The sequence below is a fragment of the Panicum virgatum genome, chromosome 9N (genome assembly GCF_016808335.1).
Source record: "Panicum virgatum strain AP13 chromosome 9N, P.virgatum_v5, whole genome shotgun sequence".
Taxonomy (NCBI): Eukaryota; Viridiplantae; Streptophyta; class Magnoliopsida; order Poales; family Poaceae; genus Panicum; species Panicum virgatum.
Window position 1 is genome coordinate 16,342,629 of NC_053153.1, and position 24,533 is coordinate 16,367,161.

General features: G+C 45.1%; 1 protein-coding gene and 1 non-coding gene across 2 annotated transcripts; one reads left to right on the forward strand and one right to left on the reverse strand.

Moving 5' to 3' along the window:
* The first annotated feature begins 1,230 nt into the window (after nucleotides 1-1,230).
* On the forward strand, nucleotides 1,231-14,491 carry LOC120689087 (exocyst complex component SEC3A-like). The gene is made up of 25 exons (XM_039971426.1): nucleotides 1,231-1,594; nucleotides 3,249-3,325; nucleotides 3,679-3,759; nucleotides 3,860-3,927; nucleotides 4,039-4,141; nucleotides 4,762-4,919; nucleotides 5,423-5,540; nucleotides 5,715-5,819; nucleotides 8,609-8,710; nucleotides 8,792-8,929; nucleotides 9,274-9,402; nucleotides 9,484-9,564; nucleotides 9,643-9,717; nucleotides 9,946-10,119; nucleotides 10,205-10,352; nucleotides 10,490-10,554; nucleotides 10,734-10,904; nucleotides 11,006-11,085; nucleotides 12,154-12,235; nucleotides 12,724-12,821; nucleotides 12,947-13,055; nucleotides 13,146-13,214; nucleotides 13,510-13,575; nucleotides 13,875-13,964; nucleotides 14,092-14,491. Exons 1-25 carry the CDS (start codon nucleotides 1,423-1,425, stop codon nucleotides 14,200-14,202), a joined length of 2,670 nt encoding a protein of 889 aa, XP_039827360.1. The 5' UTR covers nucleotides 1,231-1,422; the 3' UTR covers nucleotides 14,203-14,491.
* A 1,013-nt stretch (nucleotides 14,492-15,504) lies between these two features.
* On the reverse strand, nucleotides 15,505-15,592 carry LOC120693701. Its single transcript, XR_005683156.1, has one exon. It is a non-coding gene; the product is annotated as a small nucleolar RNA SNOR75 (small nucleolar RNA).
* Nucleotides 15,593-24,533: the final 8,941 nt, after the last annotated feature.

Below are 24,533 nucleotides of genomic sequence, written 5' to 3' on the forward strand. Positions count from 1 at the left end.
TGGCGCCAACACTCTTCTTTTTCCTCTCGACCTCATGATAGTGATGGCTGCCAAGTTAGGGGAGGAGGGTTGTCGAGGTCCGAGGGTGGGAGGTCGGGGAAGCAGCCACTGGGTGGTGGAGGGTGACAGCGGAGCTTTAGGGTTTTGGGTTGCTGTAGGTGGGGGCAGCTCTATGACCTCAGGCTATGGAAGAGGAGGGGGCCAGGGGCGGCGACGGTCCAGCGGCGGCGGCGACTGTTCAACCGACAGCGGAGGCAAAGCAGTCCGAAAGCGCCATCGACCGGTTAGGGTTGGACAATTGGTGGATGGTGACCGGTGGTGAGGGTGAGAAAGAAGGGAAGAGAAAGGAGAAAGGTGACGATAGGTGGTTCGTGGGCGGTACGACGAGAGCTGCCGGCCGAGGAAGAGGATAAGAGATGGGGGGACAGAGGACGGCCGCACAAAAAAGTTTTGAGGGATAGCTTCATCTAATCTCATCGCACAGTGCGATGAATAGACGCCCTGCGACATGTGTTCGCCAAAAAAATGATTCCAGAGAGAAACCACCTCTTTTCAGGTCCGGTGCAAGGACAGAAGTAGAGCCGCGACTCGCGCCGGTTCCGGTTCCACCGCGAGTCCCACCCAGGGTTTACAAATCCGACCGGTCCGGTCAAACTGCTGCCCTCCGGTAGCGGTTTACCGGACCGGTTTGACCGAAAACCGGTAGAAACCTGTTGAATTCAAATCCAAATTCAAAATCGCATGTGCAACCGGTTCCGACCGGTATACCGACCGGTTTGACCGGTTTACCGGCCGGTATGACCGATTTGAGAATTTTTTATTTTTTTGAATTCAAATTTTAATTTTGAATTGGGGCCGGTAGACCGGTTTGACTGGTTTACCGGCCGGTATTACCGGTTTGGGAATTTTTATTTTTTTAAATTTAAATTTAAATTTTGAATTGGGGCCGGTTTGAAAACCGGCCCAAACCGTAACCGGGTCGGACCGGTTTGACCGGTAACTAGTCAAACCGATTCCCACCGGTTTCGTTAACCCTGGTCACACCAAGTCAACCAGACCGAGCCCAGGTCCAGCGGCCCCCCGGCCCGCCCGCCCACGCTCCTCCCTCCCCTCTTCTCCCACCGCGCCGGTGAAAAGTGAAAGTGAAAACCCCAGTACAGTAAACCGCAGCACCCACGGTCCCTCCCACGCAATGACGCAACCACACTGTACGAAGAAAAGAAAATGATTTGACGGATTAATCTTCCTCCCCTCCGTCCCCGTCTTTCCCCCCCGAGCCTAGCCGACGCGACGCCACCGTCACGCCGCACCACCAACCTATCCCCCTCCACCGCGTCACGCGCGTGCCCTCCCTCCCTCAGATCGGCGGCGAGCCCGGGGCCCGACCAGCGGGGGAGGAGGAGCTCGACCCGGGGTGCGGCCATGGCGAAGTCGAGCGCGGACGACGCGGAGCTGCGGCGCGCGTGCGCGGCCGCCGTGGCGGCGTCGGGCGCGCGCGGCGAGGAGGTCACCTTCTCCATCCGCGTCGCCAAGGGCCGCGGCATCTTCGAGAAGCTCGGCAGGCTCGCCAAGCCCCGCGTCCTCGCGCTCACCGGTCGGTGCCCCGCCCCTTTCCTGCTTCTGTTTCTGCTTCGTTTCGGCTGCTGCGCTGCGCTGTGCCCGAGCACTGAATCGGTAGCTTGGAGCGGATTAGGTGGCTCGGAGAGGATTTTGCGGAGCTGGTGTTATGCTGCTTCATCTCCTCCTTTTGCGGCTCTTGCTTGCCCAGACGGTCGTGATCTGGAGCAGCTTGGAACCCACCAGTCGGCCAGGGGCTACTCTGGATCGTTATGCTTTGTGCACTTATCGCTGGCTTGACGAGATCCGTTTTGCTTAACTGATGCTACTAGCTCTAAATCACGAAATTCGCTAGATTTTTTTACTTGTGCCACCGACATTCCAAACATCCCACTGCACACTAGAACAAGCAATTGTCGTATAAATTGAGCTGATTGCTCCTGCTACTGGAATCGGAAGTAGCCTACATTTAGACTTTGCATCCACTCTGCATAGTTGAAGTGCACAGAACTTTCCTATTAGCTGTCGCAATTCAAAGCTCCAGACCAGGAAAATGCAAATGAGAGAACACAAACCTTGTACGTTGGCCGACTGCAACAACTAAGGGGCAGAAAAGAGGACCAATCGCTACCTGACGAAGCTGATTGGATGATGTGCTGGCGCTGCTTGATATGCCCTTGCGAACTGAGGTTAGCTGGAGCTGCCAAAGACCAAAGTTGGCTAGAGGTGATGACGTACTGTCCCCGTTACATACTGAGATTGATGGCGTTATGAGACAGCCTAGCATAACCTGCTAAAAGGGAAATGTGGTGTGAGGCAATTATGTTTTGTTCCCTGGAAGTGGATTAATGACCTGGTAGCTTCCCAATCCAAGATCGAGACATAATCTCTTTGTCTCATCACATAGTTTTTGTAATGCTGGCTGCTTCCATCTGGACTTTGTCGTATCCAAGCCAACACAGCCATTGCTGAACAGGTCATAATATAACTGCCGTAGCTTTGTTGTTGTTTCAAACATATTCTTTGTGGGTATGAGCAGAAAGTGGTCGCTTTGAGGATTGCAAGAACACTGATTTTTTTTTTCAAATAGATGGAGTCTGACAATGTAGAGCGAGTTTGCTCCGGAAGATAATCCCTTAATTTACCGCAGTCATTTCATCTGCCCAAAAAATGACCTTGTTTACTTTGGATTTATTAGCCGCGGCCTGTAGAGATTCGCTAATATTTCTGTTTGGTAGCTAATTGTTTCAGAAAGCGCTAGGCGCTAGGTAGGCAGTCAAGGTGTAGCGCCTAGGCATGCGTAGGCGATTGTATCTTCTTAATGGCTAGGGTAATGTCATGTTATGTGGAGATTTTGGCATATCAAAATAGAGAATTTAACATTATAAGCCACACATGAGTTCTATGACTGTATTTCATCATCTACCATCTTTATTTCTCCCACATTCATATACAAATCAAATGCTCTAGATGAAAAAAAATGCCTAGACAAAATGCCTAGGTGCTTCACCTAGTGCCTAGGTGGAGCTAGTTTTTTCCTTTTGAAACACAAGCTATATCTTGGGCGGCATATGATTAGTATCTAAAAATAAATATATGCCGTTATATGCTTGAAACATAATGTAGTAAATGTGTTAATATAAAAGATATATGCTTGCAGCATCTGCTGAACAATTTTAACTTTTGTGCAGTTAAACAATCTTCAAGAGGTGAGGCAAACAAAGCTTTCCTCCGAGTATTAAAGTATTCATCTGGGGCAGTGCTTGAGGTTTGTTTTCTGTATTGACAATCTTGCTAGCTAATAGCTGTCCAGTACATGACAGGAATAGGTTATCTTGTTCATCAGTGCCTTAACGTTGCATTAGGGTATATATGCTGTTGTTGAAAGATGGGACACTGTTTGGTCATTGTGTATTTTTCATTGCATGCATGATTAAATAACTGGTCTTTCTTCTGTTGTTTCCATCACTCATGATATGAACGCATGAATATTACTTTCAGCTGGGTTATGTATTGTAATACCCCTGCATCAATAAAAAGAATGTACTAGGCTTTTTTTCCCTGGTGAAGGTTACTGCTTAGTCTGCTTCTAGATACTAAACCTCTCATTTTTCATTTCAGCCAGCCAAACTTTACAAGCTGAAACATCTAACAAAGGTTGAGGTTATTTCCAGTGATCCCAGTGGTTGCACATTTGTTCTGGTATGTACTATTGTACTTTACTCTCTTTCGCACTGCTTGTGGTTTATTTGAAGAAACCATTGGTTGTAACCATTGCTAACTCTTTATGCCTGGACTGCAGGGATTTGATAATCTTAGGAGTCAAAGTGTAGCGCCGCCACAATGGACAATGCGTAATATTGATGACAGGTTGTTGCCTAGAATGTTTGCTCTGTGGTAGACTCTGCTATACTGCTATTTTTATCCATATTCTTTTGTTCTCTCTTCTTTACCTGTCATTCTTTGCTATATGTTTTGCAGAAATCGTCTGCTTTTTTGTATCCTGAACATGTGCAAGGAGATACTTAGTTATCTTCCAAAAGTTGTTGGAATTGATATTGTGGAGCTAGCTCTTTGGGCAAAGGTGCATATTAAAACCTATTTCCATCCATTGGGAGTGGTGTTTGTTTGTACCTGATCTCTCTTTCAATGCTTTCTAATATATAGGAGTAGGGTACTGATATTATCCTTTAGTGATTTGATAAAACTAATTTAACCCCAACTGTTTATCTATAACACTTTAAGATTAAGTTTAGCTTCTACAAGCTAGTTTGTACATCTTTAATTATTTTTATTGATTGGGACATCTGGTGAAAACTAAAATGTTGAAATTTTCAAGATAAATTTGGTTTATCTTCTGGAAGCTTGAGATCGTACATCTTTGAAATTGCATTTATTGTATGTTATGTAAATAAATAATAGGAATCACTGATCCAAGTTACGTTTGAAGACTGTATATATCCAAGTCCAACAGAATTTTGCAGCTGGTGGAATATAAGTTAAAGAAAATGAAGAAGATATAAAGTTAATGTTTGACCTTTGCAAATCATATAACACTCTAACATAAGATAAGGAACGAGACTATTCAGGACAACCTTCTTATTTCTGTAATGCATAACTCTACATAATGATGGTTTTCTTTCATATGTTCCATTCATGTCTTGCTGTGATGCTGTCTTGATTTTTCTAATGAACCCTTTTCAGGAAAACACATTGACCATAGATAATCAAGTGAGCACCCAAGATGGACAAGAGACATCAGCTGTTACTCAAACGGAGAGGAAAGTAACAGTAACCGTTGAAAATGATCTCGTGTCCCAAGCTAAGGAGGAAGAAGAAGACATGGAGGCACTTCTTGACACGTTAGTACATGCATCTTATATGTAGATTTACCCCAGATTATTGCAAATATTAGTCACTAAAACTACAGACATCAGCTTTTTATTGTTTATTCATTCTTTTAGCAGGAACCAGTAGCATTCTAGTAATTAAATCTACAGTTTTTGAAGTTTGCATCTACTATTTTTTTAGAATACAAATAGGTCATCCCTAGTTCCATTGAAGCGGAACTATGATTTTGTCTGTGTTTACCATGTTACACCAGTGGAAACATAAGGGTATTTAGTAGTTCATACTGGCCCATGCCCCCATCAACTCGTCCTCATGGTCTACAACCTCGATAACTTCCACTGTACCATTGTGCACACAAGAAATACCAGACTAATAGAAAATATCGCGCTTCAACAACCCGTCTGCCCTTCCAATCTTCCCATGCATGATTAGTCTGCATATCACTTGCTTTCAACCTTACTACTGCTGAAATGATTATGGTGGCACTACAATCTTACTAGTGTAAATAATGCAGGTATGTTATGGGTATAGGTGAGGCAGATGCATTCTCTGAGAGATTGAAGCAGGAGCTTGTGGCTCTGGAAGCAGCAAATGTGTATCAATTACTGGAAAGTGAGCCTTTAATAGAGGAGGTATTGCTTCTGTGTTTCTTTGTGATATATTGTTAAATTTTTCTTCACTAATAATGATATACTACAGCATCCGATTGCCATTCTGCCTCACACTTTTATGCTAGATTGATAATTGTTAATGTTTTTGGTATGGAAGTTTATTTCATTGACTGATCTAGTAGCTTGAATCTTCAGGTCTTGCAGGGTCTGGATGCTGCTAGTGCCACTGTAGATGATATGGATGAGTGGCTACGGATTTTCAACCTGAAGCTCAGGCATATGAGAGAAGATATTGCATCGGTATGCTTGGGAGTTCCGTCAATTGATGCATGTTTACTCGAATTACTTGTTAGAAGCATAGCTATGAAAAGTTGAAAACCAGAGAAACTACTCAGTTTGAACCCGAAAAGAATGGATCAGGGTTTATCGATTAGGTGCAGGAACTTAAGAAGTATACTGATAAGGGAAAATATGTGGAAAATAGATATGAAAATATTCCTCTGCGTCTCCAGGGATCAAACACATTACCTTCCCTTCAAAACTCAAGGACCTCACAGCTAAGTATATCAAGGCTCATCTATATTGTAGGCCATGAGGACTCTATATATGTCTTATCCCTAATGGACAGTATTATCACTCTAAAATAACCAAGGTTAGTAACGTGGAATGAGAGCAAGGATTAGGGTTAGGGTTAGACTAATCTACCACCCAAGATTCATTTTTTTTCCACCTTGGATTTCCTCTGCTGCTGCCTGCTTTTGCGGCTCGCGCCCGTCTTTGGGCTGTGCAGGGGCAGCCTGTCCCTTCTCCCCCCATCTCATCTCTTCAGCCTCTGCCATTGACCGCTGCTGTCATGGCTCTGTCCTTGTCGCTGCCCGTTGCGGCTTCGTCGTCCGCGTGGAGCTGCAGCCATCCTTTGCGGCTGCTGCCCATCTATCACGCCGCCGCCCGTCGCATATTTATGCTATACTGTGTTGGACTGCAGTTATCCTATGGTAGCATGCTGTTTATTTGAGTCACACATGCATTCAGAATTCCAGCCCCTCTAGTCTGACCCTTTTAACAACATCTAGCTGGATGTAACACTCACTTTGAACCTGAAGATCTTGAACTCATACTTCCTAGTTATAATCATTTTCAGAATTTTGGTAGGATTCTACCTTTGCCCTTGTCCTGGTCTCCTGGATTTGCCATTCTGAAATAAAAATCTCATTTGCTTTTGGGATCCTGGTGTGGTCAATTGTTACTGTTAGAGTATATTAGGCAACTCCAGATATGGTAGTTTAGGATTGATGTAATCCCGTGATAGCCTTCCTTATCTCTAGGTGAGGTGCCTTGTCCTCCAAGCCTTGTACTCCTATATATACCGCCCAAGGGGCTCATTGCAATACAATCGACCACATTATACGCATCCTACCTTTCCTACATGGCATCAGACACCTAGGTTTTAGATCCTGACCTAGCCGCCACCGCTTCCGCTGCCGTCGCGCCGCCCCCGGGGAGATCGATCTCCGCCGGGGGAAGCGCCCTCCTAGGATGTGCCGCGGATCCCTCTGATCCGCGCCGCCATCGTCGTCCACAAGCAGCAGGAGGGCTGACCTCTACCGTCGTCGTGGCCGTGTCGCTCGTCGTCATAGCCATGGCTCCGCCTTGGGCTGCCGCCGCCTCTGCGTCGTCGTCCCCGGCCCCGCTCATGGCTTCCCCGCCACTTCCGTGCCTCAGGCCAGCTCTCCTTCCCAGCGCCGCCGCCGCCGCACGACAGCGCTCGTGCGCGGCTGCCGAGGGGGCAGAGCCCCTCCTAGTGCCGCCGCACGGCCTACGTACCGCGCGCGTGCGCGGCTGGAGGGGAGGAGCCAAGACCGCGCCGTCGGGAGGACGGGCCGCAGCATCGCCGGTCGACGTCGCTGTCGGGCCGCCGCGTCGTGGGCTCCGCCCCACCGCCCTTCCCTCGCCGGCTACCTCCCCTGCACCATCGGCCGCCGCCCTTCCTCCCCCAGCGCCGCCTCTGCTTCTCGAGAAGACGTGGTTGCGGGGGCGGATCTTGGCCTGACGAGCGGAGAACCGCTCGGGTTTTCCAATCTCCTCTGTTTTCTCTGTCCTGTGTTGACCACGTGGGGAAGAGACAAGGAGGAGAGGAATTCGCTACGGCACCCGAGATTGTACCCGGAGGTCACCTTGCTGCTGCTGTGTGATTTTTTAGCTTTTTCCCGATTCGCTATCGGGTTTGCGTCGCCCTGCTGTTCGTCGCCGTTCATCGTCGACCCTCCCGAAGGACGAGGTTGTTGCTGCGCCTTCCAGGCTGCAGCGACGACGTTCGTGATCAAGCCACCCTACCGGTACCGTCGCCTTTTCAGGCGGTGGCGCCACTCGCCGCCGGTCTTCGTCAAGCAGGCGCTCAATCCGCCTCCGTGCCTCCAGCCGTTTTCGCACGGACATCGCCGCCGATGTTCCTGAAGGAAGACGTCGTCGCCACCCTTGATCTGAGCGCGACACTTGCTGCAACCTGCGCCGTCGCCACCCCTGTCCTGAGCGTGACCTAAGTCGCAAACCGCGCCGTCTACCTTCGTCATCCGCCACACCGTCCTGCTGCTGTCTTCGGCAAGAAGCTGCTGAGCTTGTGTACTCGAGCACCTCGACGACGCTTCGACTCGCGCCCCCTCCACGGCTTCGACCACGTCCACCTCGACTTCGGCTACTACGGCACTAAAGGGCTATCATCTGCATGAGTCTCCAGTCAAAGCTTTCGCACCGACGTTCCGACTGCAGGGGGGATACGTCTCCATTGTTCTCCAGTCTGACCGTTCGTGTTGCTACCGCTACGACTGCGGGGGGATGTTAGAGTATATTAGGCAACTCCAGATATGGTAGTTTAGGATTGATGTAATCCCGTGATAGCCTTCCTTATCTCTAGGTGAGGTGCCTTGCCCTCCAAGCCTTGTACTCCTATATATACCGCCCAAGGGGCTCATTGCAATACAATCGACCACATTATACCCATCCTACTTTCCTACAGTTACCAGAAGAAACAAATTCTTCTAGATGCTGATAAGAAAGAACTTAACAGAGTCGTATGCGATGTTATTTTGCAGATTGAATCACGTAACAATGGCTTGGAGATGCAGTCTGTAAATAACAAAGCACTTATGGAAGAGCTAGATAAATTGCTCGAACGTCTACGGATTCCACAGGAGGTATGGTGTAGAGAAGAATAATGTTCATCTCCCTAAATTTTATCTGTAATATTTGTTTTTTTTTGTTTATATCCAATGCAGTTTGCAGCATCGCTAACTGGAGGCTCATTTGAAGAGTCAAGGATGCTGAAAAATGTTGAGGCATGTGAATGGTTGACAGGGGCCATCCGCAGCCTTGAAGTTCCAAATTTGGACCCATGCTATGTCAACATGCGCGCTGTAAGCTATCTCCATCATTCTCATTTTCCACTATTAGTTTACATTGACTAGTGCCAGGTCACATGCATGGAATTGATTGTGTTAAGCTGCTAACATTAGAGAGCTATTCACATTAGAGTTGTAGCACTGTGAACATTGATAAAATCTTCGTTGTAAAGGCATTTACATGTATTGGTTAACAAACAAGTTTGCAGAGCTTCTATCGTAAAATTTTGGATTTCATAGAGCCAATAATGTGTATCACTGTTTCCTTAAGAAACCCTATTTAAGTTTTCCTTTGTGAAAGTTAATGTCGAAATCTGTGCGTCTCTGGTAAAATACTTTATTGTAAAAAATTCTTTCAGGTTAGAGAGAAAAAGGCAGAACTGGAGAAACTGAAAACAACTTTTGTTCGACGAGCATCAGAGTTTTTGCGGAACTACTTCTCCAGCTTGGTAGACTTCATGATAAGTGACAAAAGCTACTTTTCTCAGGTTTCTTCATAGCTTCCTTTTCAAAGTAATTTTTTTTATATAGTGAGATGACTTACAGAGTTCACTTTGAACTGAAAGTAGCGAGGACAATTGAAGCGGCCTGATCATGCTGACCTTAGGTACAAGTGCAGGACATACGCCCGGCTTCTGCAGCACTTAAAGGTAATAATTGCCCTGCCTCATACTACATATTTTACTCCAGTGCCATATTTACCATTTCTTGCTGCTCATTTACGGCAGGGTCTGGACAAGAGCTGCTTAGGCCCCTTAAGAAAGGCATACTGTCATTCCCTTAATTTACTACTACGTCGAGAGGTCAGATATGGATAGTGAATGCTTTTTCTTTGATAGCCGTACCACTTCACTTCATGCTCATCTATTTCAGATGTGTTCATTGTTTTCATCTCACATATAAAAACTCATAATTTCTTTTGTTTCGAGTCTTTTGTTAAAGGCTACTGTTGTTTTACAATCCATGTGTCTTCTTTATTCCATTTTAAAGGATTCACAATTTTAGAGTTTACCTTCTTTAATTTGATTCAGGCACGTGAATTTGCCAATGAACTTCGTGCAAGTACAAAAGCACCCAAGAATCCTGCTGTGTGGCTTGAAGGTTCTAATGGCTCTGGTCACAATGGAAGCAGTGCTGATACTTCAACAGTATCGGATGCATACTCAAGGATGCTCACAATATTTATCCCACTTCTTGTGGATGAGGTTACTCTCTTTTTTTTTCACTAAGTGCAGCTCCATGACTATCTGTTTCACTTGATAGACAAATTAATAGCTGTTACATTTACAGAGTTCCTTTTTTGCACATTTTATGTGCTTTGAAGTACCTGCACTTGTTCCAGCTGGTTCTCCTAATGTTAATAAGAGCAAATCTGGAGGAAATGACGCAGATGATGACCTGGGTCTTATGGATCCAGATGGCAATGATCTTAAACCTGGTACCTTTTCTTGTAATGACAAATTTGCATTTTATGGTGTAATGCTAATGCTCCGTTTCTTATGTGATAACCCTTCATGCACGTCATGTATGTAACGTTATTGCGCCGTTTCTATTGTGTGATTATCCTATCTCCAGATAGTACATCTGCTGAGCTGGGTACATTGAACGAAGCTCTTCAAGAACTACTTGATGGAATCCAGGTAAATTTCATGTTACAAAACACTGCAACCCTCACTCTTACACCCTGGTGGAAAGAAGGGGAAAAAACTTTTTTGATGAGGCAAAATGAAGTACTTTGTAGATTGGGCTTCCACAGCTAGATTGTAGTATTGCTGCTTCCTTCAAATGATGGTGAAATGTTTTATCGCTTCTATTACAGGAAGACTTCTATGCAGTTGTAGATTGGGCATACAAAATTGACCCCTTGCGCTGCATCTCCATGCATGGGATCACAGAGCGCTACCTTTCTGGGCAGAAAGCTGATGCTGCAGGATTTGTTCGCAAACTACTTGATGACTTGGAATCAAGAATATCAGTACAGTTCAGTCGGGTTAGTTCCCTCGCTGATCCAATACCGCTCTAACTGTTCAATACAGGCTGTCTTTCTGTCCACTGCTTGTTTTTGTTTATGCATTTCTTCTCTCTTTTCAGTTTATTGATGAAGCATGCCATCAAATTGAGCGTAATGAAAGAAATGTTCGTCAAACCGGCATTCTAGCCTACATTCCAAGGTAATATACTCTAACAATAACACCCCTTCCTGTCTTTTTATAAGGCATATTAGGAGTTGAAAAAGTCTTAAGAAGTGTACTTTGAGTGTTTGAACATCAATTTCTCTTACAACATACAATCAGTGCCGTAGTCTATTGATATAACTTACGTAAACTAAGCATGCATATAATTTGAGTAATTGTTGGTCAAAATTCATGAAGTTTGATATTTTCAAATCCTGATACACACTATAAACACAGAGGGAGTAGTTGTTTATATTTCGATACAGAAATGCTGATAAAACATTCCATGTGTGCGGTCTCCCCTTTTGTTTGTGTTACTAAATGCTAGTTTTGTATGATTATTTATTAAATATTAATTCAGTTGCACTTAGACTGATAGAAAATTCTAAATATTTTGGATTTAGAAAAGATACAGAATAGCACATATTCTTCATATGAACATAGTACATGTTGGAAATTGGCAAAAGCCCTGTTTAAATGTGGTAAAACATAGCCTTTAACCCTATACTATTGCATTCTCTGTGTAAACAACAGCAAATGAAATCAACATGACGCAATAGGTTCTCACATATGTTTTGCCTAAGCAGTAGCACAGCTCTTACCCAAAAATATGAAAACTGGCAATAGGTAACTGGCCTCCAGTGTTCTCATTCTTGGAAGTGGTGATTATATGATAAAATTATGCTAAAAGATAACAAGATCAAATATGCTTATTGATGGGTATATGCGACAAGTGTTCGACCATCATTGAAGATCTGCAACAGTGGTCTATGGCTGGGGCTAGAGGAGTTTCTTACCTCCTCGCCCTGGCGCTGGCGCCTAGGGCCAGTTACTGGTTGGTCTAGTCCTGGTCCTCTTATTCTTTTGGGAGAGAGAGTCTGTGTGTTTGTATCTTAGGGGGTTACAACCCCTATGTATCTGTAGCTTCCCCCCTTTTTTTTCCTTCTTAATATAGTGATGCGCAGTTCTCCTGCCCCTTCAGCTCAAAAAAATGTTTGTCTTGAGAATCCCTTCAGAAGTAGTAAACATAAACCAAGATCTTACTGTTATGTGTTTCATTTTCAGATTCGCTGTCCTTGCATCACGGATGGAACAGTATATTCAAGGGCAGTCCAGAGATTTAATTGATAAAGCATACACAAAGCTAGTGAGTTTCATTGCTTTCCAATCTTGCACTTCTTTACATTTGTGATATTACATTGCAAAATTGGGTCATGAATTTCAAATTAGTACTGCATATGGCATATACTATGCTGTGGGCTGTTGAGTAATGTTTACTTGCCGATCAACACTTGAATTCATAGTTTTAAATGTGCCCACTGAATGGTGTCTTTAGTGAAAAGATCACCCTCTGAAAATATACACACAGTTTTTACATCTTCCTTTGCACGAAGTGGTGTATAATAGTTTTTAGATCCTAAACTCATGGGAATGGTGAGGTGTAATTTAGAGATTACATGGCATAATATGTTGCTAAGTTAATTTAGAGTAAAATGTAAAGGATTTATTCCTATGATTTTGCTTTGACGCAAGATTTCTATTTTATCTTTTTATCTGTATTTGCTTACATTATTTTGTAATTTGAGTACTTCAATTTTCACGATTTGACTAAGGTGCTTTGGTATTATGGAATAGGTTAGCACAATGTTTGCAACTTTGGAGAAAATTGCACAGAGTGATCCTAAAACTGCAGATATTGTGCTGATAGAGAATTATGCTGCTTTCCAGAACAGGTTATGATTCTTCATCTTTCTCCAACCTGGGCTCATTCTTATGATTGAGCATCTAATATTTCACTTATATGCATGCTCGCCTTGGTGCGTCTACAAAACTAACAATATATTATTGTTTGATGCAGTCTTTATGACTTGGCTAATGTTGTGCCAACGCTTGCAAAATTCTACCATCAAGCCAGTGAATCATACGAACTAGCTTGCACTCGCCATATCAGCTCCCTCATTTACCTTGTATGTAAATCTACTCAAAAGTCTACTTGCTGTGGGTATAATGTATTTGCCCCTGACAAATGTAAGATTATCTTTTGGACCTTTTGGCAGCAATTTGAGAGATTGTTTCAGTTCAATCGTAAAGTTGAAGAATTGACATACACCATTGCTGCTGAGGAGGTGAGCTAACTTTATTACATGATATATGTTGCAGGGTATTACCAGTCTACCACTTTGTATCCCCCATTTACTCCCTTGTTCCCTTAGACCTAGGACCAATCCACCCCCCCCCCCTCGCGCGCACGCGTACACACAAATACAGAACTGAGGGATTGGGTGGGCATTTTGGTGGGTCAGTCCTCTGTTACACATTCTAATTGTTTGCATGTACTTAACTTTTGGGTGGTGGCAATTAATGAACTCTGAATATTCCTTTTTTTCAAGTTATATAACTTTTCTTTCTTGAAATTCTCAGATCCCGTTTCAGCTTGGGTTGTCGAAAACTGACCTAAGGAGGGTTCTGAAATCCAGTTTATCTGGGGTAAGTAATCGGGAACTGTTCCATGATGCAGCTGTATTTCAGAGTTTTCTACCAAGCAACCATATTAACAGATGCGCCCAAAGGGGTCAAATTCTCTTGTGGTTAAAAAACAATTATACATTTTTTACTTGGTTCTCAGCTGAATTCAATTTTTCTTATGTGGTTTGCACTTATTTCTTTGTAGTGTTTCAGACGTATCATCTTTTATTTTGTATCATTGATAACAGTTCGATGCCCTGTATTTTTTTTCCTTGTATTCAAGATGCCATGATAATTCACGTAATCGCAACATTGTGCAGATTGACAAGTCAATTGGCGCCATGTATAGGAGGTTACAGAAGACACTGACCTCTGATGAGTTGTTTCCTTCGCTGTGGGACAAGTGCAAGGTAAGCTAGCCTAACCAATCCTTTTAGTATGGATGTTTTGTTCAGTACTGGCACCACGTGAGATCGTCTCGAAATGAAGACCAATACCCTTGAAGCTGAATTTACGTAATCTGCTCCACATTTGCAGAAAGAATTTTTGGACAAGTACGAGAGCTTTGTTCAGATGGTATCACGGATCTATGGGAATGAGCCCATCATGTCGGTCGCCGAAATGAAAGAGATCCTCGCTAGCTTTTAGATGCAAGTACAGTGCCATGAGTTACTTGACGGCGCAATAGCTATGTATTCCATTCATTTCATTGAATTTTGCAAGCTGACTTGTGTTAGGCCTTTTTGTGTTATGCGTGTATGTGTATGTGTATGCCCTCTGTATAGAAGTGAACGCGATGTGCTTTCCTTAATTATATATACATGTTTCTTGGTCGAGTCGACGCCTCAATCCTTAAATATGTACTTAAGACTGCTTGTGTTTGTAGATCGTGCATCAATATGCCAATGCCCATTGCAATATAAAGTATTGGAGAGTATCTGAATGTTTATTGTGGCACTGTGTCACTGTCAATTATCATTCGCGTTATGCCTCAGCGGCAACGTTTCTAGTCCGGATTTCCGTTCTCGGTTGTATCAAAGTATGACATACCGCTGATGTTACTCATTTTTAGTAATTTTTAGAGGGTTGTTGGCTACTTCGGAACCGGCTGCAGTGCATGTTTTTGGCAAGTTATTCCATGTCGGATTCGAGTTGGTAAATGCCACCATCTGATCATCTGTTCTCTCTTTTTTATAAAACGAACCTGAAGAGTTTCTCGGTGCTCGGTGGCTGACCTACAGCAAATCTTGCCCAGGTGTCGATCACGAGCATGGAAACAAACAATCCTGAAGAAAGCTTGCATAAGATGAGGAAAGAGGAGCAAGATGCGGCTCAACAGTGCTTGAAAGTAATCATGGTTTGTACTCTTTTAAAGCACGAACCTCATGATCGTAGAGTCGGGGCGTTTAGTTTCCAAAAACAAAAATTTTTGGGTGTCACATCAGTGTTTGATCAGATGTCGGTAGGGCTTTTCGAACACTAATTAAAAAACTAATTTCAGAACTCACTTGGAAACCGCAAGACAAATCTTTTGAGGCCTTTGACCGCATCATTAGCACATGTGGGTTACTGTAGCTCTTATGGCTAATCATGCTCTAATTAGGCTCAAAAGATTCGTCTCGTCGTGTACATCCAAACTGTGTAATTAGTTTTGTTATTTAATTACATTTAGTGTTTCATATATGTGTTCAAAGAGGAGGTGAAAATTTTTGGGTGAAAATTTTTGGGAACTAAACGGGCTTTCATTCTTTTACTATCACTGCTGCATCAGGGCTGCTCCTCACAAGAAGAAACGAATCCACAAAACTTTAAAAGTCCCTCGAATGGAAGCAGAGTTGTACGGTGCAGTCTAAGCAGAACGAAATAGATCCTCCTCCAAAACTCATCCCCACGCCCCGCCAAAACATAAGGAAGAACGAATTGAAGCATAGCCAGGAAAAGAGGAGCCATTTCTCTCGAACAAATGCCTCGATTTGTCCTCACGGGAAACTTGAATGGATTTCGGACTCGTCATCTATAGATGCGCTCGTCATCAAGAAACAGGAAACTCCTCCAGGCACAAAACCAAAGCCAAACGAAACCAACAAGGATTCAGATCGAAATGACAAGTGGAAAACGCTGCTACCATGAACAAAACAGTCGTGAGCGGGGGAAGTGGCTGTGGCAGAAGAGAGCTGGCGGCGGAGCTGACTGCTGACTGGCATACGAGAAAGGAGAGCCCTGTTATAGCTCGAGAAATCTAGGGTTTGGAGCGATCACCCGAATTTACATTTTTGCCCATCATGCGACCACGTGTGTTGCAGCTACTGGTGCCAGGCTTTTAATTTTCCTTTAGGTGCAATTGCATTTTTCTAGCGGCAAATAAAGATTTTAGTTACTGAATCGGAGAAATCCATCGCATCGAGCAAGCTGACGATTTGTGATTGTACGAGCAAAATACATGAATCCAAGTCCACACAAAAAAACCAGTCATACAATTAGGATCGCTCGGATGGGGAGGGGATGTCACTTAAAAAACGCGGCCGAAGGGGGAGGGGGGCGGGGTGGGGTTTGAACAGACCCCATCGTTTTTCATTAAGAGGAAGCAACCCGGTTTCTCCCTACCGCGGAAAAATTCCTCGAACCTTGGCCCATGCCCGAGAGGGCCAAGTCTTGCGGCGAGCACAACGAGATGGATTTTTTTTGCCCCTAACGACCACAATGCGGCTGCGCAAACCGGAAAATCCGCCCCCGAGGGGGTTCGACCCCAGTCGTCAGGCAGAGGTGCTACTGAGAGCACCTGACCACTCGGTCAGGCCTCACTTAAAGTTAATAATGGTTAGGTCCCAGACTAATTTTGACGGTTTGATAGTTTAATCGGACAAGATTGGTTCGATGGATAATGAGGCTAGATGTACAATGATTTGGTGTAACACTTACAACATCTGGATGAGTTTACCCTTAGTTTGACTAAATCAAAAGATTTAATAATAAGAAAAATCATTATGGCTATATGTGTGGCCTAGGTCGTCGAACTCTAGAATTTTAAAGCTCTCCTTCACATATAATTTTTTTTAACCAAATTAGCTAAAGTTTGTTCAAGATAAGTCAATATGCTGCATATACACATCAGCATGACGGGATCTATACATAGATCCAACATTGAAAGCCGGACCGTAAAACTAAAACCTCACATCCACCTTAAATTTTTAACAAATCCGATTGGGATCTTTTTTATAGGAATCTCAAAATAACAGTCAGCTACTGGTCCATATCGCCCCGTTTTTGCCGATGAACAACTTGACAGATCGGCCGGTACATCAGTGTCACCGCCCAGAGCCGCTGAAAGGAATGGGTGCGGCCCGGCGCGACGCCCGATCAGGACAGGCGCGGAACAACCATTCCAGCTGCAGCTGCAGATCCTCCCCTGCCTTCGTGCCGCCGTGCCGTCGGCCGGCGCCTCCCGACTCGCGGTGCAGTGCTACAGAGGGAATCCTCGGCACCACACGGGGTTTCCCTGTTCCAGGAGGGGCCGCCGGCGCGGCCGCGACAGCGAACGACGCCTTGCCAACCTGTGGCGACTGGCGAAGAAGGTTTGGGATCATTAATGGATCGGAGTAAGTACCGTACCTGTCATTGTCTACCTACGCACAACTTGGCAGGATCCGCACACCTTGATGCGAACAGTACACCGGTACTAGTATCTTTGCCGCCATGAATGAATGAGCTAGCGAGCTAGTGTGTTGGAGCATTCTGACGGGAAAATTTGACTGTGTAGCATCGAAAAATGACGATTTTAGTAAAATATCATTAAAAATATCCGGCTCCGTAAAATACCACTGAAAATTGAAAATGTTACCTGAATCTACCATTCCGTCACGGTAAGAGAAAACGACGTCTAACTGCCGTCCAGGTCGTCCCGTCTCCATGCTTAGCTGGCCCGTGGGAGCTAGCGAGGTCGCCTTGTTGCTGCCAACCACCGCTCGCCCCTTCGCTTTGCATCGTCGCGAGCTTCCTTCGATTTTGCGCCCGCAGATGCTGCCTCCGGCCACCCTCCAGAATGACACACGGCCCTAAATCCCCAAGACCAGGAGATCCCGCGGCGCCCTGTCGCCATGGAGAACGGTGAGGACGAATCACACTAGCAACAGCTTTAATGGCTACAGCTCAAGCACTTGCACCGGCCCTCCGCTTTGCAAGCTGTCCCAAGGTGGCGGTGAGCAGGAGGAGGCGGAGGAGGGCGACCAGCTGTACGGCGCGGGCGTGCTCCAGGGCCGCCACGCGCGGCCCCACGAGGAGGATGACGACAGGTGCCGCCTCGACACCGACGGGGACCGCGCCGCTGGCTTGCCCCTGCCGCCGCCCTTGCTCCACTTCCCGACGTCCCTCGCCGGCACCGACAGGCGCTGCACAGCGGCGCGTCGGAGTGCACCGAGCGCCGGCCCGAGGAGGCGGCCGCGGCCCCGCTGGTGCAGTCCACGGATATGTGGACTAGAGATGCGCTCCGGGTGCGGCGGCGGCGGCGGCGGCGGCGGCGCGGGAGGCCTTCGGCCGTGTGCTGCTCGTAGGTGCAGGGGTTGCAGAAGCATGGGGAGGGCAGCGCTTCCGGCTAGCGGGGGGAGGAGTCGGCGCCGGCCCGGGCGAGGCTGACGAAGGCCGTGAACGCGCTGGCGTTGGCGCCGGCGTCGGCGGACGTGGTGTTGGTGGTGCAGGAGGAGCGCGTCAGGATCTGCGCGAGCCGCTGCTTTATGCGGCCCGACGCGCAGGCGCGGCGGCGGCCCGGCGGCCAGGGGCAGGCGCAGTGCGCCTGTCAGGCAGGCGTGGCCCTCCCGCAGCAGCACCCGCGACGCGGCGGCGGCCTCCTCTGCCAGCACGCAAAAATGGGGATTGGCGGCAACGGAAGCGCGCGCGAGCGAGAGCGCCGTCCGTCTCAGCCTGCTCGCGACACCGTCCGCGCCGGTGGCGGCGGGGTGTGCCGGCTCGCGATGCCGTCCACGCGCCGAGGCCTAGCACCTCGCCCTTGTCGCCGCGACGGCATCCGCGTGCTCTGGCCATGGGCCCTGCTCGCGACAGCGTCCGCGCCGGCGGCGGGGCGCGCCTGCTCGCGACGGCATTTGTGTGTTCCGCCCCAGCGCCGGCTACCCGGCTGCCTCGCCACGACATGTGCTCCACGTTCCTCGTGCGCGGAGGCCGCGTCGCTCATTCCTGCGCTAGAGGCGGCGCCATTCTTCCCCACGGGGGCCACGTTCTGCCTTCTCCAGCGCCGGCCTGTGGAAGAAGACGATGGCGTGACTGACTTAACTGATAGAGTGCTACATTCGGGTAACGTTCGAGTTTTCAGGGGTATTTTACGGGGCCGAAGGCTTTTAATGATATTTTACTAAAGTCGTCATCTTTTGATGCTACACAACCAATTTTTCTCATTGCGTCAGGTCAATGCACGCTCCCCCCACGGCTGCTTCGTTCTTACGCGGCTCGAGCTCAGTTACAAACAGCTTAAGCTTGTTTAGATTATTTTGCATTTTTGTATTTTTGGAAGAAAATCTTTAATATTTGAAGTATTAAATGTAGACTAATCATAAAATTAATTACAGATTTTGTCAATAAACTACGAGATGAATCTAATGAGCCTAATTAATCCATCATTAGAGCATGTTTACTGTAGCATCACAGTAGCAATTTAGTGTCTAATCACATCCTAATTAGGCTCATTAGATTCTTCTCGCGATTTACAATCCATTTGTGTAATGCGATTTATTTTTTTACTATATTTAGTACACCATGCAAGCGATTTACAAAAAATTTGCATTTTGCGTTTTGGGATCTAAACAGGGCCTTTCTCCAAACCATGGCAGCAAAAAGTGTGTATTGCCGTGTGTTTAGTTCACTTTGCATTTTGCATTTTTGCGTTTTTAGAAGAGAATCTTCAATATTTGTAGTATTAAATGTAGACTAATCACAAAACTAATTACAGATCTCGTCTGTAAACTACGAGACCAATCTAATGAGTCTAATTAATCAATCATTAGAGCATGTTTACTGTAAAAAATTTAGTGTCTAATCACGTCCTAATTAGACTCATTAGGTTCGTCTCGCGATTTACAGTCTATTTGTGTAATGCGATTTATTTTTTGACTACATTTAGTACATCATGCAAGCGATTTAAAAAAAATTATATTTTGCGTTTTGGAATCTAAACAAGGCCATATTCCTTTAGAACTCGTTGCCGAACGCTTGAAGATGTCCAGAGCGGCAAGTAAAGGATAATGATCCATCCAGCTCTGCGGTGATGGTCGCCGGCCGGGAAGATATAGATCGTTGTAGCCTTTTCGCCCATCTTCAGATACGCCTTCCCTACTTTTTACTAAATCACGGTTCGGCTGCTACCCTTAAACAGGATAACCTAATCTCCCGGCAACCACAAAGTTCGAATTATGGCGCACTAATCCGAGTCCGCGGTAGTTTAGCTGCAAGCGAGTGGGATCAACTGCAGCGCGTGGAGATGGTAACGGATTATGGTTCATACTCTCTTCACTATCCAACTTAATCTCTATATATTTTTAACTTAAAGTTGCGTAAGATTATTGATGGGGATGGTTGCTCCACGGAGCGAACCATACTCGCTCCATCGATCCACTTGAGGAAGCGTGGTGGAGCACCGACTGATTCCATTCGTAATATATAATACAATTACTTTTTTGAGAGCAATAGGTAGCTTTCATTGATCAACGGCGATCATTACAGAGTTTTGACAAAATAAGTTCAGGAGGAGAATGAAACCATTCTGACACACACAACTGATCAGCTGACTTGGCCAAAGCATGAGCTACCTCATTACAATTTCTACTTACATGGATAAAAGAAAAGACAACAGAGGAAACTCTCATCAGTTGTTTAATATCTTCAACGATAATCCCTGTATGTGAGCGATCCACCTTTCTTGATCGTAACTTGTTGATCAGTGTCAGGCAGTCAGAGGCCACCACAACTTTATCATATGGCAGTTGCATGGCAAAGAAAAGTGCACGCCTGAAAGCAATCGTCTCAGCCAACTCTGGGTTTGTGATTTTGTCGATCCCTTGCCTGAACGCGGCCAAGAATTCTCCTCTATGATCACGGACCACTAAGCCCAGACCCATACGATTTGCATCCGCAAAAATAGCTGCATCTACATTAATCATAATCCATCCCTCCGGCGGTGGACTCCATTGATTTGGCATTGTGGATTCACACCTTTTGGGGGAGATAGATTGATAGCAATGCAGGAAGACCATATCCACATATGCAAGAATTTTTTCCACCAAGCACCATGGGTGCAGTTCAGTTTCTCCATTTCTCATTGCATTTCTAGCCTCCCAAATATGCCAAAATGCAATAGCTAGAATTGTAGTCTCTCTACTGGTGCACCTGGACAAGATGTCAAATAGCCAATTCCTTGCAGAACCACACCATTTTTGGTTAATTTTGAGACCTGTTTGTTTCTTTAATTCCTTCCATACCTCAGCCACATACTGGCAGCCTATAAATGTGTGATGCAGATTCTCCTCTCCAGCACAATGGCAGCAAACCTCTGATGCTGTAATGTTCCTATTCTTCAATTGTTGACCTGTGGGGAGACAATCATGAACAAATCTCCACAACATAATTAGCATCTTGGGTGGTACTTTAATTTTCCACAGCCTCTTCCAATCATTGGCAGCTAGATCTTGGTTTGATGTTGCACCTTTACCTTGAGCACTGGTTTTCAAGTGCACTTGCTGACACCTCGCCATAATATACGCCGATTTGACAGTGAATGTCCCCGTCTTTGTCCATGGCCAAGAGACACAATCTGGAACCCTGTTACAGGTCAACGGGATTTGGAGGATTCTGCTTGCGTCTGCAGATGAGAAGCAAGCAGCAATTAATTCTTCATTCCATCGACCTGTTGTTGTGTCAATTAAAGCACTCACTCTTAGCTCATCAGGAATAAAGACAGTGGGTTTAACTGTGTGGCACGGTGCATCTAAGACCCATCTATCTCTAGTAATTCTTATATTTTCCCCATTCCCAACTCTCCAGACAATGCCTCTTTGTAACAAGTCCTTACCAAACATGAGACTTCGCCAAGTAAAAGAACATGATCTGGTTACAGCGGAGTCCAAGAAAGAACCCTCTGGGTAGTATCTTCCTTTCAGTACCTTTGCACATAAAGAATGTGGTTCCAACATTAGTCTCCAACACTGTCTAGCTAGCATTGCTTGATTAAATAATTTCATGTCTCGAAAGCCCATCCCCCCCATGAACTTTGGAGTTGTTAACCAATCCCAAGATTTCCAGTGCAATTTCTTCTTCCCCCCTTCAAAACCCCACCAATGATTGGAAACAATAACTCTCATTCTATCACAAATAAAATCCGGAAGCTGAAAGCAACTCATTACATATGTGGGAATGGCCTGAGCTACAGATTTTAACATTGTCTCCCTTCCTGCCCTTGACAGGGGTCTATCACTCCAACCTTGTACCCTTTTCCACATGCGCTCAGTTATAAAATTAAAAACAGAAATTACTTGCTCCGATGGTTCACGTGGCTCGAGCCACATGCTAATTAGCTGCGCCAGCCGGCCGCACCTGAGTGTGCATGTAGCCAGCAGCCGGCAGCACCGTGCGCATGTTGCAGCAACATCATGATTTCAGTCATTTGAAAACTGCTATTTCAGATCAGCAATAAATATATTTTGCTAATATTTTTACCTTGGAACAAAAGAGCTTTCTTACAAGATGTTAATTATGATATAACTTGTACAGAAGAAACTGTATAATCTCATACCATCCAAGGATTGGAATTGCATTTAACATTCAGAAAAGAACACACGAGTGCTAATTCATCATCGTCCAACAATCAGAACCCTCTCAGTGAGACATGCTACTGGCTTCACCACATTTGGAGTCTTGAGCTTCTGCTTTGGACGCTCATTATAAGAACTACCAGATCTGCTACAGAAATCCAAGCCAAAAGTCTGAAAGATTATAGCATGATTGAGTTAAAATGAACAGAAAACAACTGATTAAACCTTGGATCAAAAATGACTGGAAATGAAATTTGCAACCATGTCAATTTCCAGTATCTTTTAAACTTCCTCTGCATATACTGGATTGTCTCAAGGAGGTCATCATTCACTTGGGGATTATCCATGGCAACCTTAACTTCCCAAATCTCATGAAAATATAGATTTGCTGTTGGATAATGTGATCCCGAGATGACCATGGTTGCATCATAGAAAGTTTTCAGGAATACGCAAACCATTCGTGCATTTTCCCACTCTTCAACCGATGGTGCATGGGTATACTCCTGATCTTGTTGAGCAAGTGACTCGAAAGCTCTCTTCAATTGCAAGCAACAGTTAAGCATAAGATATGTAGCATTCCACCGGGTAGGTGTATCAAGGTTAGGACGCTTATCATATTCTATACCTAGCAGCTGAATGATCTCTTCAAATTTTTGCTTCCGTGATGTAGATCCTTCTATGAACTTAACACTTTCGCGAATCTTGTGCACAATTGGATTGATAATCTCAAACCCTGCTTTGCATATCAAGTTGAGAACGTGGGCAGCGCATCGGTGATGAAATAACTTTCCTTTCCCACATAGCTTTTGTTTCTCTAGCAGGTTACTTCTCAACAGCTTGACCATTGCATTATTATTGCTTGCATTGTCTAAGGTTATTGCAAACAACTTATCTTCAATGTTCCATTCTTGAATGAACTCGAGGACTTCATTGAACATTGCAACACCTGTGTGTGGTGTTTTCATAAAAGCGAACTTGACGATCCTCTTGTGAATCTTCCAATCATCATCCAAAAAGTGACATGTGATGCAAATATATCCAATTGTCTGGTTGGACGTCCACATGTCCATTGTCAAAGAAACTCGACTTTTGTTACTTTTAAGAACATCTTGAAGTACTGTTTTTTGCTCTTGTTACTTTTAAGAACATCTTGAAGTACTGTTTTTTGCTCTTCAAAAACTTTCAAACAATCAACCGAAATGGTCCTCCTTGAAATCATTCTGAAGACAGGGTTGAGGCTGGAGACAAACCTTCGAAAGCCTTCATAGTCAACAATGGATAGTGGTAGCCCGTGAAGTGAGATCATCCGGGTTAACTCTTTCCTAGACACTTCTTGACTGAACCTCCAGTTGTCCAAAGAAACTCCTTCAGGAGACATGACAGCTGACCTAAGCTGACGGGCCATATTTGTCACACTTTTTCTAACCTTGCATCTCTTCAAATAAGTGCTCATAGCGCTGGTTTCTGCACCTCGCTTGGCGCTGATTTCAGAATTACAGTGTTTACATTGACCTTTTGTAACAATACCACCCACACGGATTTTGCAAAACTCATTCCAAACTTTGGATCTGAATTGCCAATTTTCCTCACCAAGTAAGAAACTACTAACCATTGTTAGTTCAATTCGACCATCAACACATCCAGCCCTATCTTCATCCATCTCATCCTCCCAACCATCTCCAAAGTCCTCATTCTCCCAACCATCACCGAAGTCCCGATCCTCCGAACCGTCGCCCATGTTCTGATCCTCGCCATCACCAATGCCCTGGTTGTTCTCTCCATCACCAAGAAGCTCATTATCATCATTTGGCTGTACTGCATTGCTTGACTGAATTTGTTCAACTTCCGGAGCATTGTTATTGAGGTCTACTCCTTCAACTACTTCAACTAGTGGAGCATTGGTTGCCTGAGGCGTTCTCTTTCACTTTCTACCACTTGAGTGTCCTTCTCCAACTCCTTGAAGGTGTGGCACATCCATCATCCTATCCACTTCCACCTTCTTGCAGCAAGTTAAAAAGATTAATCAATTATCATGGCTAATAGTAGGAATTGATGTCTGCTGGTACAAATAGGGAAAAAATCAAAGCTGTAATACATTTGACCTATATCAACTCAGCTAAGGTACAAATAGGAAAAAATCAAAGCTGTAATGCATCTCTACAAGTAGAAAAA